The 17591-nt window shown below is 53.3% G+C and overlaps 1 protein-coding gene across 7 annotated transcripts in view; it reads right to left on the bottom strand.

Moving 5' to 3' along the window:
- Positions 1–630: 630 nt before the first annotated feature.
- The window catches only part of SH3PXD2A (SH3 and PX domains 2A), a 240859-nt gene continuing 223898 nt past the window's right edge, over positions 631–17591 (bottom strand). For 5 of the 7 annotated variants that reach the window (XM_082425104.1, XM_082425106.1, XM_082425107.1 and 2 more), the window contains 4 exons: positions 16266–16603; positions 15112–15161; positions 12340–12459; positions 631–10198 (listed from right to left, as the gene is read on the bottom strand). In XM_082425104.1, coding sequence (XP_082281230.1) covers positions 8225–10198; positions 12340–12459; positions 15112–15161; positions 16266–16603 — 2482 coding nt within the window. In that variant the 3' untranslated portion in view covers positions 631–8224. The remainder of the gene's footprint in view (positions 10199–12339; positions 12460–15111; positions 15162–16265; positions 16604–17591) is intronic. The other 2 variants (XR_014253455.1, XM_082425105.1) reach the window with 2 other exon arrangements.

Here is a 17591-nt window from a genome sequence, read left to right as displayed (position 1 = left end):
AGGCCTATGCCAAATGAGTGGCACAGCTAGGCAGAAAAGGGAGGCCTCGGTCAGGGACCTTCGGAAAAACTTTCTAGATGGGCTGAGTACCTCTGGGTGGCTGTAGAAGCTGGAGTGCTGGATGGGGTCCGGGTGCAATGTGGGAGTTGAACTCATTTCGCAGGCTGGGCCTCAGAGGGACATGGGATGCTTGCCTCCCTCTCTCCCGGGAGGATGCGCTAGCTGCCCAGCCTCTGCTTGGCCTTGACCAGCCACGGGCTACTCCCCACACCAGGACTGCCCAGCCCTGCTTACTGGCGTCCAGCAAAAGTAGGGGAGGGTCAGGGGCTCTAAGCTGAGGGGCCATGTAGGCCCACTGAATGTGGCTCTTTGGCCCCAAGATCTGTATCTCTCTCTCTGAAAGCCTTGGCCACTGCCCAGAAAGCCTCCCACAGGCGGGGGAGGGGTGAGGGGCTTGAGCACGCTTCTCACCAGCAACAGTGGGAACAGTGGGAACTTACCCCACCCCTCCAGTGTCCTCAGAGGGCCCGGACCCTGCAGTTCATGTTTCATTTGGGGTGATGTGGCCTTTGCCACTCAGCTGGGTATGTTTTCTTGTGGCAGGGAGAATCAGGAGGTGATTCTGTTCAGTTAAAAAGGCAAAAACTTTATTTAGTTTTCAGGGAAATACAAGATGCATGTAAACATAAACAAAATACAAAACAACCCAAATCTTACAGTCTAGAAGCATGCCAAGACAGAGTATTTTCTGCAGACCAAAGAATCCCGTCAAAATGATAAAGGACACCTGGAAAGCGGCAGGTCAAGGGGCTGGGTCCCTTCCCCAAGGACGCTGCATTTTTGTGATGAGAACAGTTCAAAAAAAAACACCCACTATTAAAAATATTAGAAACATGGAGAGAGTTTAGCACCACCATTGATCCTGGAAATTTTTTAGCACTCAAATTGACAGCACTGGATTCACTGTCCTTTTCTTAAATTTCTCTGCTGAGGGGGAAGAGGGAACAACCTCCTTCAGACCCCACAGATCCCACTAGGAGCTGGGAGGGGTTGAGTGGACACCGTGAGGAGTGCCCCAGAGACATCCAGCAGTTCACATGCAACATGCAGTCCACAAACCCACGCTTCACGAACCTGCCACTAACAGCTGCCTTGTTCAGAAGTCACCTTCATGCAGACCTCCTGTAAACTGGCCCTGAAACCCTTTTGCCATCCTGTGTCCTGAATTTAAAGAAAACCTGTTGCAGAGAACAAGCTGTAGATTCAAGAATGGTGGCTCTATTTACCGTTCTTTCTCTGAACTGCTTAAGAGCAGTATGCCTTGGTCACAGGCCACTAAACATGATGAGTGCATTGCACTCCCTCTTCTAAGTCACACCACTGAGGCAGGCTCAGCAAACTGAACCGCCACAGGCATCATTAGAGATACTCAAGAATAACTGGTGTCAACAGAAGAGCAAACGAAGTTGTCTTCCTCCCAGATATGCTTGATGGTGTGTGGACCCCAAGGTTCCAGTTTGGGGGTGGTGGGTCCCTACTACATGACCCATTATGGCCACTGGTCTCTGATTCAAGCAATTTGAGAGGCTAGCTCTGGATTGGACAAAGGGAGGTGGGCAAACCCAGCCTGGAACCTGAGAGATGGATGAATGTTCCGGAGCCAGGGCCTCAAACTCAAAGACTGGTTTGTTGCTGGCAACTTCCGCTTTCCACTAAGTAAATCAATGACCATTAAGAACCCACGGGGGACCCAGCTTGTGGCCCAGCAAGTAGCTGTTTCCTGAGGCCAGCTGCTTCTACAGCCAAATCTTGGGGCTTTCCCAACCTGTTCTGGCTGGACCCTTGGGTGCTGAATCACTAAATTCCCTCCCTACCTGCTCTCTTCTTCCTGAAACACTCAGAATAGACTTCCTCCTCCTTTCTAATAAAGACAAAACTCCAGACTCCAAACCCTCTCTCAACCTTCTCATACTCTTCCCTTTCTGCCTAGCAGACCTCCTCTTCCAGAAGCCTCCTTCTTGGGGAAGGGGCGGTAAGCCCCAGCCACCCCAAACACGCACACTCATCTTGCCGACGTGCCTCTCACTCACCTCCAACGTGCTCGATCCATACTTTTGCTTTAAAACGATAATTCTTCCTTTCTCTCTTGCCTCCTGAGGTCCAGCCCACTAGCTAGGATGGAAATGGGAGCAAAGGAGGGACCTTCATCGTAGGGACCCATTCTCTAAGGCCACTAAGTTCTGGGGTGGGAGAGGGGGCTGATTGTCAAGGTCAAGTGCAAACTCAATGTTAAAAAGATAGGCTCCGGAAAGGGGGATGGCATGGTAAAACCAACATTATAGGCAGCTTGGGACCAAGGGCCAGGAAGACAGAGTCCTCTACCCAGTCTATATGCACCAGTGTGCCCAACTTCTGGCCTGAGGACCCAGGTGCGCAGGACAAAACAGGAGGGATGCTAATATCAGTGGGGCTGTTCTTCCTCAAGTGCAGCTATAGGTCACTGACCCTGTTCTGTCACTGGCTCTGATCACAGAGCTTGAGAACCAGGGCCTGCCCCAACCAGAGATCATGATTTAGACAAAAAGCTCAGTAATGTCAAAGGGGAGCCCTCCACATGATTCCCATGAAGCCTTTAGTCAGGCCTGCAGTCTAGACCAGGGGTGCTGATATACACGCACGGGTAGGTCCACTGAGCTCGCTGTGAGCAATTTCTTGCCCCGACCAGCCTGATCCACCCTCAGCAACATAAGAACTGAGGGCCACCTGCTCTCATGACATGGGGATTCCCACAGTGGCGACACGCATGGCAAAGGCTGGGAGTCAGCCTACTAGAGACACTGTGCAGGTGGCAGCCCCAGCTGACCGCCTCGGCACTTCCACACCCAGTGGCGGCACCTTTCCACATCTTCATTTTGGAGCCCGGGACGATGGCCTAGGCTGCTTCTGCTAGATCTGTTAATGCCAGTGTGAAGTTTCCAACTAAATACTTAATAAAATAATTACCAAAAAAAAAAAAAAAAAAGACACATTGCACTCTCCAGCCAGAATTACACGTGTGAATAACACATACACTTGCTGCCAGAAGCTGCGAGTCCTTTGGGGCCTGCCCAATGCCAAGGACTTGTTCAATGGAGACAGCTTGCCCAGTATTTTTTTTCCTCTAACCCCATGTTCTTTAGTTCAAGTGGGAAATGACCAACACGCTCACATACGCACTCAAATGCACACACACACACACACTTCCTCAACAACACACAGCCCTCAAAAAAAGTGAGGGAATCTTACTTCTTCAGCACTGTGGATGGTTCTCTTTCCAGAGAGCTCTGCATCGGGATTCTTGAAGATTGGACCTATAGACGTATACACTCCAAGGAGAGCCACCCCCACACGGGGGCACGGTCCCACTCTGGGCGCCAGGTTCCTATTTGTACAGAAATTCACCGAACGGGATGGAGCAGCAAGCGTACAGTACTGGAGGTGGAGGGGATGAGCCCGCAAGGATGTCCCTGTCTCCCTGAGGGGCAGAGCTCCCAGGGCTTGAACCCAGAGACTTCCCGTCCTGTCCCCTCTCTACTGGCACCCAGGTAGGAGGTGGCGGCTTGGTACCTGTTGTGGGAAGTTCTGTCTGCAGGGACCTCAGCAGGCTCCTCCGACGCTTCTCCAAGACCTTCTGGGGACTGTCGGGGTGTTGAGCAGAGGCAGGGCTCACGCCTCGCTCGGGCTGAAGTCATTGAGATGAATGGGTGGCCCTGGCTCAGCACCAGGCCCAGCTGCAGGCTTGTGGGAATCGGTGCATCACTGGGGGATGCTGGGCTCAAGGCACCCACATCCCTCCAAAAGGGTTTGATTACATCGAGGGTTCCTGCCCATAAACTGAACTTGAGGTTACGTAGTTTTAGAAAGACTCAAACATACATCAAAAGGATCACGGCCCAAACATCAAGAGATTGGGGTGAGAAGGCTGCTGAGGGTTATTTTTGGGACAGGTCTTTCTGAGCAGCTGGCTGAAAAACAACGGAAATGAAAACAAGGAGCGGTTCCTGGAGGTCCTTGCTCTGTGCCTAGGGCTGGGGCGCCCCGGGGAGGCCAAGTGCCCCATGCCACTTCCCTGAATCCCTCTCTTCTGGGTGGGCAACACCCAGCAGAAGGGGATGCCCTCTGGGGACCCTACCATCTTGCCAGGGAAGGGGGAAGGGGAGGAGGGGTAACAAGAAATCAATACCCAGGTCATCTATAGGCTCCACAGCTACGACTCCTTCCAGGAGCCCCACCTCCCCTAGCGAGAGACGGGGTTGCTGGCTCTCCCGCCACTGCCCCAACAAGCCCTGGCATCCCTCTTGATAATATTGCACTTTTCCTGTCTCTCAGATTGTTTTCATTTTCGATTGAGAATGCAAAGTATTTGGAGCGGGTAGGGGAAGTGAGTAACCTTAAAGAAATAATATATTAGTTAAATACAAAAACAGGAAAAGTAGGGGTTACTTTTATCTTTTTTTCCATAAAAACAAAACAAACTACCAAACCAAGGTCTAAACTTAAATAGTTCTACACCTATTCTGCAAATACTAGTAATATGAAAATAATGCTTGACCGAAATTCCCTTGTCTTTTTTCCTTAGATGATAATAGTAACATGCCTTGCTGAGGAAAGCAATGGATATAAATGCCAGTAAAATATGCTGCTCTAACATCTGAAAGTGATTAAAACGATTCTATATAATGCCTTCGTCAAGATGGAGAATGGAGGAGGAAGAAAGAGGACCCTGTGGGGCTAGGCTGGGGGTGAATGGGGCTGAGGGCTGGCCAGAGGGCCCAGCCACAGCTGGGGCAGATGGCACACCTGCTGTTCAGGCTGCCCCCTCCAGCTCCCTCTTGCCATCCTCGGGGTCCCTTGGCCTAGTGGGAACAGCATGTTGGGGCCAGGGAGCCCAGCCAGGCCCCTGTTACAAAGTGGGAGAGAGATGAAGACATCTTTTTCCCTTGTAATAAAAAAAAAAAGTCTTTAAACTGAAAGAAAAAGCACCAAATGATGCATCTTCGGGCATTATATAAACCTCAATAATGACCTCAGAAGGGCTCATTTTGATTAAAGTTGCAGTATACAGCAATACAACGTCATTTCACATTTTCAATCGCAACTAATGGAAAACTAGGTTTGGACACTGCTGAGATTTTTTTTTTTTTTTTTTTTAATCTTTTTAAGTCCGATCTGGTTTTCCTCCAGATGGGTCAGAGCCACAGACCCCTCCCTCCTCTACCTGCTGCCAGAAGTACCCTCCAACATCACAAAGCAGCTCAGTAGCTCTAGGGAAAAGCCCTCTTGCCCTGGGCAGGGCTAGGAGTCCAGGGGCACAAGGCCTGGCATCCCCTGGCCATGTCTGAGAGGGACTGGCATGCACCCTTCTTGCTTCAAGTATTAATATTCTCTTTGGGTTTGCAGGGTTTGTGCTGTGCTGTGAGTAAGGGGGTGAATGGTGAGGGGCAAGGGGCGAAGACGGGGCATGGCAATCCCTGTTCACTGCCCAAAGCTACATGCTGTCACCAGGTGGCAGCATTCTCTACTTTTCCTGGATGCCTGAGCAACCCCCAGCCATCCTTAGGGCTGGATGTCACAATGTAAACATGATGACCACACTATAAACTCTAGCGGGGGTGGGGAGGAGTGCAGGGGTGGATGCAATGGGGAGGTCTGCTGTTAACTAGCTATGTGATTTGGGGAAAGCTAATTCCTGTCTTTGGGCTGCAGTAACAGGAGGGTATGGGATGGAGTGACCCTGAAGGTCACTTATAATGACTCTATCACTTAAGAGCACTGGGGATTAAGGAGAGAGGGTCCTTGGGGGGCTGGGAGAACATCTGCCTTGTGGGTGGTGGAGAGTCCCACAAGGCAGTGCAGTGAGGAAGGGCAGGGAAAGGCAGGCTCTGGGGAGCACTGTGGTCCAGTCCGACTGAGATGCTCTGTGCTTGGCAGATGCGTCCTGCACTCCTTCCTGGCCTGGCTGGCGTGTTACTGATTGAACTGGCTCAGTGCAGACACTGAGGAGTGAGGCCGCTGGGGCCTTCCCCCTGGAAGATAGCTACGTGGAAGGTCCTTTAACCCGACAATCACTCTACTTTTAAATTTTATTTTAAATAATCATAAATTACTTTTTTTTCTTTTAATAAATATGTGCTGCTTAAAAATGAGAAAAGTATATACTGCATCTTTAAGTAATGCACTTTGCTCTCTGGGTTTCTTTCCATTCCACCGTATTAAAGTGCATTAATTAAAAAATAATGAACCACTTCTTTATCATTATTGTTCAAATAAGTCCAAATAATATTAATATGAAGACACTACAACACTACCATTAGTACTGCAATCTAGCAGATAACTCAACATCCTGCTCTATTTAATACTGTCCAGCAGAAGAAAATAATAACTAATTTTAATTTTAAACAAACAAAACAAAAGGAAGCAAAATCTCACCACGGCCCTTGCAACATAGAACGGGAGCAGTTTGCTAGAGCTGCCAGGCATCAGTGTACGGCGAAGGAGGAGGGTGGGGCGGCTGGGGGCTGAGGGCACGAGGCGCGGGTCCCCTGCTGTTCTTCAGGCATCATACGCTGCCTGGGTGGGGAGTGTGGGCGGAGGGAGGGCCTTTCCTCCTTAGTCCAGGATCTGGCAGCTGAATCGGGGGCTGTGAAGCCTGATCTGTCCACAATCAAAGGCACGTGTGGAAATCCACTCCCAGTGAAGAGTGAGTCCTTGGGGAAGCCAGTTTGGCCTCTGAAGTGTCGACTGAAAGACACCACCCAGAGTTGACGGGGACGTCATTCTCTCCCTTCACTCTTTGCAGGGGCACCGCCCCTCGGAAAGACCAGGCTGGCTCCTGGCCCAGGGATCTTTGTCTCCTCGGGCACCTGCGGCATTGCTTGTAGGCCAGGGGGTGGCTGGTGGTGTCCGCCCAGCAGGTTCCCCTTGGCCCAGGGTGAGGGCGACGGTTGCTTCTCCACAGCCTTCACATAAGGCTTCGGGCCCTGCCCAGGCAGGAGAACGTACGCTGCCCCTCTCCTGAACACCACCCTCCTCCCTGCTGAGGGTTCTGCCCTGCTGAGGTTGCGCCAGAAGCAGGAGAACAGCGTCTCCGCTTTGCCATGGCTGGGACCAGGGCTCCTCCAGCCTGAGATCCCTCTGGCAAACACCGGTACTGTCCACACAGTGGAAACCAAATGAAGCGACTTCGGCTTGTGGAGGGAAGAATGCAAAACACAAACCAAACAACCTCCCCACAAGAGTATGATAGAAAGGCCATCCACTACCCATCCCGTCCCGTGAGGCTGACCGCCCCTGGGTCCCCAAACAACTCCTAAAATAAGACCAAAACCCAAGGCCTGACATAGAAGGCCCAAAGCAATACACCTCTCCCAAAACTTGCAAAGAACTGCCCACCCAGAAATATCCAAAATAAAGTCTGTGCAGACTGTGAAAAGACCGACGGCTCTGCCTGCCCTCTCTGTAAACACTGGGGCTGGTGGTCCTCCACGGGGGTGCCCCAGGCAGGGCAGGATCTCTTCTCAAGGCCAGCAGCAGTGACGGCTAAGAATGGCGGTCCTTGCTGGCAGCTGGGGAACTGCTTTTTCTTCAACTAACAAGACACAGTGGCCTGGCCCAGGGACAGCCTGAGCTCACAGCAGATGCCTCCAAGCCCCAGAGCCAGTGGTATCTCCTGCCATACTCACCCACGGCAGGCGGCAGCGATTCCTGGGAAACCAGCATAACTCACAAACCTAGATTAGGATTATACAAGGGCTACTTCTGGGGTACAAGATGCCAGCAACGGAAACCAGGCTAGGCAGGGGCAGGGCACAGGAGGCCCGCACAACCACACCTTTTCCAGATTTGCAGCCAAGGCACAAATTGGGGTTTCCTACATGGCCTGTCCCAAATGGTGCCGAGTCCATCAGCAAAGTCCCCAAGGTGCACATGTGAGGCTCAGCTTTCTTGCCTCCGGTCCCAGGCCCAGGACACCCCTACCCCTTCCACTCCCTGCTCAATGTGGGCCCCCGCCAGACCCTACCTTCCAGCTGGGGGACAGCCTGGAGGGGAGTATCTTCGAGGTCACACATTCTGCAGGTTTAACGTTGTCCTCCCCACCCCCTCCCATTTTCCCTTTCCCCTTTGTCTTATCTCACAGCTCACCCATACTGAGGCTGGAAGGACTGACGCCCCCCACTACCCCTCATTAGTTCTTTTTCTCCAGGTAGTTGGAGGGCACCCAGCCTTTGAAGGGCTTCACCCCGTCCAGAATCTGGCAGTACCACCAGCCGTTGGGGTTCCTCTCCAGGACCTCCATGGACACGCCCTCCTGGAAGCCCGCTGTCTCCTCGTCCCCCTCGTAGTCCGCAATCGAGACGTACACATCTTTGAGGTTGTTGTGGATGAACTGGGACTTCTCAATGGGCTTGGGGCGCACAGGGGACACCGGGATGCCATTGCGCTGAGTGGGCAGCAGAGGAGGGTCCGAGCCCTGGCTGGCGGCCCGTTCAACCAGGCGGCCCTTGGCTTCTGCGGCTGCCGAGCGGGCGGTGCTGAAGGAGGAGTTCCGGCGGACGCCTCGGAGGCCGTCGGTGGCCGTCAGCGACTCATTCCTCCTCAGGGCACAGGACAGGTTGCTGTCCTTGGGCGGTGGGGACACGAACACTGACTGGGGCCTCACGGCCACCTGCCGCACGCCATTCCTCATCTTCACCGCCCCGGCACCCGAGGTCTTGATGAAGCCCCCGGGAGGCTTGGAGGGGATGGGCGGCGTGGCCCTCTTGCTCTGGTTGACAGTGTTGAGCGCTTGGACCCGCTTCTCGATCTTTTCCAGGCTGTCTGACTTGCCCTCATTCTGCTTGCTCTTGGTGGCCACTGTGTCCAGCTCTTTGCCAGGGGGGTCGAATTGCTCGTTCTCACCGAGCACCAAATAGTGGGAGGGGGCCCAGCCCTCCAGCTCCCCAAATCTCACGTACCACCAGCCACTTTCCAGCTTCTCAAGCACCTGCACCTCCACGCCTGCCGGGAAGCTGATCTCCGAGTCCTGGACCTTTTGGTAGGCACTACATGTCGTGTAGGAGGTGGCCTGCCCTTCCCACCCCTTCTTGGTGGGACACGGGGGCGTGGCAGCAGGGAGGGTGATGAGGTCGGCCGAGCCTCTCCTGGACCCCTCACTGGGACCCTCGAAGGCCATCTGTGGGGGCAGCTCCGAATCCTCGCTCTTGGAGCCCTTGAGGCCACCCCGGAGCTGGCCAGTGGGCCTCAGCTGGCGCCGTAAAGTGCTGATGTCCATCTTCTCTTGGCTCTGGGACTCTGTGCGGTTCAGGAACGGCTTGGGCCGGACTGATGGCTTGGCCCGGGCACAGGAGGTCAGCCCAGTCTTCAGGTCGGCATCCTTCCTCGCTCCGACCTTGGGAGTGCCGCGGATGCCTGCGTCCGAGGCAGAACGGGGCTTCAGGTCCCCACTGTTCTTGGACAAGGATGAGGAGGAAGAGGAGGAAGAGGAAGAGCAGGTGGTGTTGATGGTGATGGACGAGGAAAAGGAGGCCGAGGAGTGGTTCTTCCCCAATTCCGCCTGGGCGTTCTTCTCTGCCTTGAGCTTCAGGAGCGACGACGATTTGGGGGAGCCCGATTTGGGGGAGTTTTTCCTGGCAAGGGACAGCGGGGAGCCGCCTGGGGAGTCACTGTCCCGGGAGGAGCGCCTGGCCGACAGGGCGTCCTCTGCACACGCCCGGAAGCCCTCGTTCTCATAGATGGTCTCCTCCTCCAGGGCCACGTCCTCTGCAGATCCGCCCACCTTGAAGCGGGCGCGCTGCAGCGAGAAGGCGGGCGAGGGCCTGCGGGGCTGGCCGGGCCGCCTGTCCCCCGAGCCGCCGTCCTCTGCGGGCTCCTCACTCAGCTCTGGCTCTGAGTCGAAGCCAAAGGCAGGGATGTCATACTCGGGCTCCTCGTACTTGAGCCTCAGCGGGGAGTCCTGGCTCTCACCAGCGCCCGCCAGACCCTCCTCGGCCTCCTTGGGCTTGCTGGGTGGTGCCGGTGGGGGCACCTTGGGCCGCGTCAGAGTGCTTGTGCGGCGGCTCAGGTTGGGCTTCTTGCGCTTATCGATGTACGATGCGGGGGCCCAGCCCTCCTTCTCACCGATCTGCACATACCACCAGCCACCCGAGTTCTTGTCGATGACCTGGGGGAAGGGGCAGACAGGCCAGTGAGCTGGGAGGATCGCTGGGGCCCTACCATGTGCCAGGGTGGGAGCTTCACACTTTGGCTCTAGGAGACATTATCTCCATTTCCCAGATAAGTGAACTGAGCCACTGAGTAAGTGGCCCAGGACCCAGCGTAGGAAGTGATGGGCTGGCATTCAAACCCAGGTCTCTATCATCTCCTGGATGGGGGGGGCTCCCACTCTCCAAGGCCCCCTCTCCTGCTCTTCCAAGTCTCCTCCAACACCCTGGTCGAGCTGGCCTCCTCTCCAGACCCTCACTTCTCCTCCCACTGAGCTACTACACTTGGAAGATGCACTGTTCCCAGTCCCTACAAAACCCCACTCACCACGGACCCATACGTACAAAAGACTGCCATTCCACCACTTCCATCCTCTCACCCCCATACTGCTAGGCCCTCCCCTCGGTGACCCTGGAAAGGGTCTCTCAGGGCAGAAGAGAATAGGAGGGTGTAGGTGAGTGGAACCTGGAGGTAAGGCTGAGGCCGGACCTCCCTGGTTTCCCCATTGCTCATGGTCATTTCACTACATGTGGAATCCCACTGAAATCCTACCAGCTGAGGAGATTTCTTTGAGTTGAATGGCTTCCTGGGGGAAGGCTAGGGCCTCTCAGTCATTTCCCTGTTAGTATAAACTCGTTCAAGGAGCTTCTTTCTTAACTGCTACTTGAGACTGGAGAGAGCCCAGGAGTGTGGTTGCTGGCTGTACTGAGGTCCGTTTGGATCGGGGAGTACAAATGGAAGAGGCAGTTGTCCTTCCATGTGCGCAGGTTCTGCATCCCTGGATATGGAGGGCCAACTGCACTATGATTTTATATAAGGGCCTTGACATCCCAGGATTTGGGTGTCCATTGGGGGTCATGGAACCAATCCCCCACGGATCCTGAGGAACAACTGTAATTTTGAATTGTGGAACACTGCTGGAGGAAGAGGTCCCAGGGAGGCGAAGGGAAGCTTGAAAGCACTGGCACTGGGGGAAGAGGGGCAAGGAAGGAAGGGAGGATAGAGACCACCAAAGGCAAGGTCTGCCTGAGGCCAGCCCTCTGCAGCCCCCGCCCTGCCTTGGGTGCTATATTCCATCCTTCACTCTGCCCACTCCATACTCAAAATGCATGCGTGGGTAGATCCTAAGTATGTCAGTTCTCTTACATTATGAGCTTCGTAAGCTCTTGTGGAAGCATAAGCACCACTGAGAGAATGATTTCTCTTAGAAATTTAGTTCTAAGTTCCAGGCATGTGGTTTCAAACATTCACATTGGGGATATCACCTCTTCAACGGGCAGAGACTGCCCAATTACTCTTCTGATGGTTTTACAGGTATTAATTGGACTTAACTCCATTACTACACAGAGCCACTCAAGAGAAAGATCTGAGTCACAGATCTTCTCTGGCCCCTGGAATGCCATGTTCAGCGCTGGCCACAAAGTGGGGTTTCATAAATGCTAGGAGACCGGCTGGGAGGGAGCAGGAGAGGGTCTACTACCCATTTGCAGAGAGAAATCATCAAAACCTGGGGGAGAAGTGACTGCATCAAATGTCAGAGGTGTCTGTGGTGTGGACATGGCCAGAATTGGGGTCCTCAGTGCTTTACTCCAGCTGCCTGGACCGCATTCTCCCAACAGCAGCACTTCCTAATATGGGTCTTGTGGAACCCTGGCCCCCAGGAGCTCCTGGGAGAGGAATCTAGGTGATACTGCCTATTGCAGTCCCCTCTTAGAGACACACAGTGACACCCCCATATCTAGGCTCTGAGAAGTTCTGCAATTAAAACAACAAAGCTGGTTGGGTTTTGTTTAACTCACTGTCCTCCAAACTCATTCAACCCCAGAGGCCCCTTGCTTCAAAGTGCCCCCATCACAAGCTCCTACAATATGCTTTGGGAAACGCTGCTGTGACGGGAGCTGGGTGGAGACATGAGCCGTGGGTTCTAGTCCTGGCTGTGGCACCTACTGGCTTTAGGCAAATTCTAATCCCTGTGGGTCCTGTTTCTGCACCTTTCCTGCCCGCCCCTCAGGAATGTCGCCAGCAAGACATAAATGGGAAACACGGGAGGTATCTGACCATCACGAATTATAACCCTTAGCCCCATGGCCCAAGGCTCACCTCTGCTTTCTGTCCGCCTCGAAAACTGATCCCATCAGAAATGCACGACTGGAATTCGGCAATGGTGTAGTACTCCACCTCAACAGAAGGGGGCTCTGGCGGCTTAGGCAGCTGGAACCCCTGAGGCAGAGAAGGACTCAGTCAGCAAGACCCACCAGATCAGAACCATAACTGAGGTGAGTGTGGCAGTTACACCAGGTGGAGAGCAGCTGACTTGAGGATGTATCAATCACCTGAGTCTCAGGGTATCTCACCAAGAGACCACTCTCCTGACCAGGCTCTCTAAGAATACCTAGGATTCGCTTGAGACTTGTCTGAGCTATGAAAATGATCATCTAAGTAAATTTCCACCCTTACATCTTTGGAATCCAGTTTTCAGAAGCCTCAACAGCCAGGTCCCAAAATGAAAGTCAAAAAGCAGAGAAATTGTTGTAACAAAGCCCGTGCACACTGCCCCCTGGGAGAGGAGAGCCATGCCCTTGAGTCTCAGGTGAAGGGCCACCGGGGTGACACCTGACTGCAGAGGTGGGGTGGGTGTAAGGGGGTGTGCGGTTGGTCAGAAAACCTCTTGGTCGGTCATCATGATGATGCCAAATGGTTAGGCAAGCACGGAATAAACTCAGGATCCTTTGCTCTGGGGTTGGGTAGAACACGCTGGGCAGCAAATGCTTCCTAGATGCTGGCACGTCGATAACTAAGGCTGACATGCAAGGAAATTTAGAATATGGCCACAGCCCATGAGTTGTGAGCCTCATTCATTCACTTGGCAAATGTTTGTTGTGTGTCTACTGGGTGCCAGACTCTGGTCCAAGGCACCAGGCATCCAAGAGTGAACCAAAGGGACAGGACAACCCCCTTGCCCTCGTGGAGAGGACATTCCAGCTTCAGCCAGTCTCTACTCCAGCCAACATGGCCTTGGTGCCTCCCCATCACTCCCAGTATGGCCTGGTATCAAACAAAGGAGTTAAAATAAAACAATCTTATAAAAAAGGTACATGTGTTTGGGAGGCTAGAGGGGGAAGCAGCTACAGTGTAGCAGGAAGACCTCAAAAGATCTCTGCCTGCAGGTGGACGCATGTGGGCTCCAATCCCAGCTCAGCAATTCACCAGTTGTGTGGCCCTGGGCAAGGCCCTTGCCCTCTCTGAGCCTCAGTTCCCTCATCTGTAAAATGGAACTAATAACAGGGTCATGAGATAATGAACATAGCTTCTGGTCCAGCCAACGGCACAGGAAAAGCTCTGTAAACATAAGCTGAAGCCGAACGCTCTTCCTGAAACGCCATCCTATTCCTCTTAACCTGCCTCGTCCTTCAAGGCTCAGCATGTTCTAATCCTGCCACTCACAGCTGAGCTGCCTCAGGTCAGAGTGAGTGAAGGGTGGGGGGAGGCTGGTTTTGAGGGGCCAGGTCAACTTTCCCTGCCCTGGTGGCTGGCTCTGCAGCAGTGCATGTGCACAGATGTGGCCCAGGTCCCAGCCCTGCCTGGACCCCCGCGGCCAGGTGGGAGTCGGACGGACCTAGCTGGAAGGAGCAGCTCTGTCCTAGCAAGCCCTGCTTTTGGCAGGTGCGGAAAGAATTACCCCATTCTTGCCAAAATCAAGTCTGCCTGAAAATAATCAGCTGGGGCTGAGAGAGATGGGAGGGAGGGGAGAACTCGTTCAGTTGTGTAAAATGGGAGGGGAAACAAGATAGAAACTCCACTGGGGCTGATGGCCAGGGCCAGGATGGTCCCATCTCCAGGGGCCAAGTCTTCAAAAATCCTGTTTACGGAAGGCCAACTCTTCCAGTGACTGCTGCTGTCCGCCCCCCTGGGGCGCATGTCACTGACCACAGTAAATCTTGCTCCTAAGCCCAGATGTGACTTCAGAATCCTTGTCCACACACGGTGCACAGAGAGCTGACAGAGGAGGTGGAAAGTCGACGGCCAACCCTCCGCATACACCATCTCATCCCATCCTTACAACAGCCCTAGGAGATGGCTGGCACTGTCCCCCTCTTATAAATAAGGAAACTGAGGCCTGTGGAGGGTAAGCAACCTGGCCAGGGGCTCGCTGTTTCTCAGTGTCAGAAATGGAGTATGCATCCATGCTTGGCAGGCCTGAAGCCCCATTCTTTCCACTGCATCCCACTGCCCCAGATGACAGTTCTTGGTTCTAGGGCTCTCGGTCTGCCACCTCTCACCCAAAGCCCCAGCACCCTGAGTGCACATCCACCTCCGTGGCAGTCTGGATGCCAGGAAACCCCACCTACAAGCGCCACAGACCCCAGCAGCATTGAGCCTCTTTGAGCTTCAGCATAAACCAGTCCCTGCCATTTACCACCCTCCTCCCCAGAGAGGATGCTCACTGGTCTGCCCTGTGCCCGCCCAGGTTCTGGCATCCACTGGGCACTTCCGGGCAAGGAAGGCAAAGCTGAAAGTCTTCCAGGCTCACCTGGACAGCAGCCCTATTTCCCGCCCCTGGCAATGCCCGGCTGGACACTCTCGCCAGCCAGTCTAAATGTTTATGTCTGCCAGTGCCGTGGCTGGGATGGATTTATTTAGCTTTGGAGTGCAGTGTGTTTTCGATTAAAAACTGTCCAGCTAGGCCCCAGGAAGGCTGGGTTCCCCAGGCTTCCCTCCCTGCCTCCAGCCCCACAAAGCTGGAAGCTCCAGCATGGCCCTGGGGAAGCTCTGGACCAACAGACTCTGCACTGAGACAGCCAATTACTGGGAGCTGCTACAGTGCACCCAGGAAAGGGAATGAGAAAGAGAGAAAAAACTGAGCACACATACCAAGCTGGACTCTCTGCGAGGTGGAGGCCTTGTCCTGAGGTTCGGGGAGCCTAGAAGAAGAAACAGGGCTTCAGAAATCGCAGCCAGACACAGTGCCTTCCCTGCCTTCCTTGGGTGTGACCTCCTGATGCTGGGAAGTTCCTGCTCTTCTCCCGCATTTATGACGAACCCATGCTCTCGGTCACCACAGGCACGATAGCTGGGCTTCTTCAGTGGAAGTGAGAGATCTTTAAGCTTCCTTAGCTGTGTTTCAAGGGGATCCGTGAACCCCCTAAAATGATGTGCACATTTCAAAATGTACAGACATAGGGGCTTTTTTCAGGGGAAAGGGTAGATAGCTTTATCAGATTTCCAAAGTTAGGAGAAGAGACCATGTCTATTTTTTGCTCACTACCAAATCCTTGGAAGCTAGCACAGTGCTAGGCAAGAGGAAGTACCCCCAAAACAGCTCCCGACTGACTGCTCAGAAGGCTTCAGGCATAAAGCGAATGTAACCAAGTTCAGAACTAAACTAAAAAACAGCTTTCCTCCAGATTTTAAGAATGGCTGGACACAAACAGAAGCTGGTCTCATAATACAGAACAGTTTAACCCTCAACCACAGGCATCCTTGCCCCAGAGATGCTAGAGATTTGGAGGGGCCAGCAGCTGGGTTTCTCCTGTACGAAAGGAGGAGATTCCGGAAGAATGCTGCTTAAAAGTGCTTGTGGAGGGAGGTACAATCACCCTTCCAAGTGTCTTAGACTTCCGGTAACTGGAGGAAGAAGGCGTAAGGCTCAGCAAGATGATCTTCTATCGGCTGTCACTCATAGAGCAGCCTTGCATCGAGGGACCCATTTCACAGCCCAGGTGACTTATCTGCAGAGTGACCATTCATGGCTCCCCACTAGAGGAGGAGGGGACGCTACCAGCTTATATATGCATGCAATTTATCTTCGGTGGAGGAGTTGGAAGGAATTGCCTTGTCCATGCTTGTGATTAGCATAAGACAAGCTGGCAAAGCGAGCCTGGGGTCAGGGGTCAGCCTACATCTCAGGAAGAGAATAATACGGGGATCATGCACACACACACCCCCGCCCCAGGCTTTCCTTGCACCTCACGCCCCTTCTCTAAAGAGCTGTGTGGCAAGGACCCAGGGATCAGCGAGGCTCTTACTGATCTGGGCCCTCTGAGGGGCAATCCTGGCCACGGCTGGGGAGCCCTGGGCCAGCTTGGAGACGGTCCTCTCGGGGACACCCAGGGCGCTGCCGTTGGAAGCGTTGCAGAGGATGGGCAGGCTGATCTCCTTCTTGGTGATGGGGGCCTCTGGGCCCTCGCCTTCAGCTGGGGTGGTCTCCTTGTCCCCGGACGCCTTTTTGTTCAGCAGGTTGCTGATCTCCATGATGTTCCCGATGATCTCCACCGGGCCTGCCAGATTCTTCTTCCGTGCTGGCAGGTCATCCTTGGCTTTCTTCAGGTAGGATGCTGGTGCCCAGCCCTCTTTGCCCAGGTATCTGCAGGGAGGAGTGGGACATGGCATCATGAGAGCACCCTGTCCAGGCCCCAGGCTCCATCAGGCCTTGCCCAGGTGAGCTTTCTCTGCTGCACTCTGTAAGACACTTGGCAAAGCCACTACTCTGGAGAGAACTGGAACGAGGGCCAGTGGAAAGACATCGGGAACACCACTTCTTCCTCTCTGTCTCCTAGCTCTTTGCCTGATCGCTCTTGGTGTGGGCCCTCATTGTTTGCAACATCAGGCAAACATGGGACATTGAGATGAGAAGATTCCTCAGATGTGGGGTTGCCTAAAAGGTAGACTTTGCAATGGCCTACTACCTCACCACAGCAGAGGGCAATTCTAGAGATAAGAAATGAGAAGGTGTATAGAGTTAAATGCCCAGTCAGAAAGGGAAGTATGATCAGAGAGGTGAAGAGGCAGCATAGGTGAGAGTTAGGAAACCCGAGTTCTGGTCTATGGTACTTCGGACAAGTCCCTGCCCTGGAGCTCAATTTTTTCTCTTCTGCAAAATGCTGGGATAGAGTAGCTGCAAACATTTATCCAGAAGGATAGACATATTGAGACCAACTAGGAAGACGTGTATAAAGAGTGAGTGACCAAGTGGGAAAAGTACTGGCATCACTGCAGGAGGAGCAGACAGATCAAGTTCACAGAACAAGTCCACAGACAGACCAACGCTAAAGGTGGCGTTTCAACGTAGTGGGGTAAGGATGGATTATTCAATGAGTGATTGGGGGATGACTGATGATCCAGTTAGGAAAAACAAGTGAGACTCTGGCCTTACAACCGTATAGCAAACTTAAAAATGCAAGTCGTGAATATTTGCTTAATCTTGGGGGCTGAGAAAATCTTTCTAAGTGGAACTCCAAAAGCAGAAACCATAAATGAAAAGATTAAATAAAGCACGTGACTGGATAAAATTAAAGCCTTTGGTATGGCAAAACAAAAACAAAATGAAACAAAACAAAACGAAACAAAACCAA

Source organism: Balaenoptera physalus, assembly GCF_965194825.1.
Source record: "Balaenoptera physalus genome assembly, chromosome: 14".
NCBI lineage: Eukaryota > Metazoa > Chordata > Mammalia > Artiodactyla > Balaenopteridae > Balaenoptera > Balaenoptera physalus.
The sequence above is the reverse complement of the archived record's forward strand: the minus strand, read 5'-3'. Positions and strand labels throughout refer to the sequence as shown.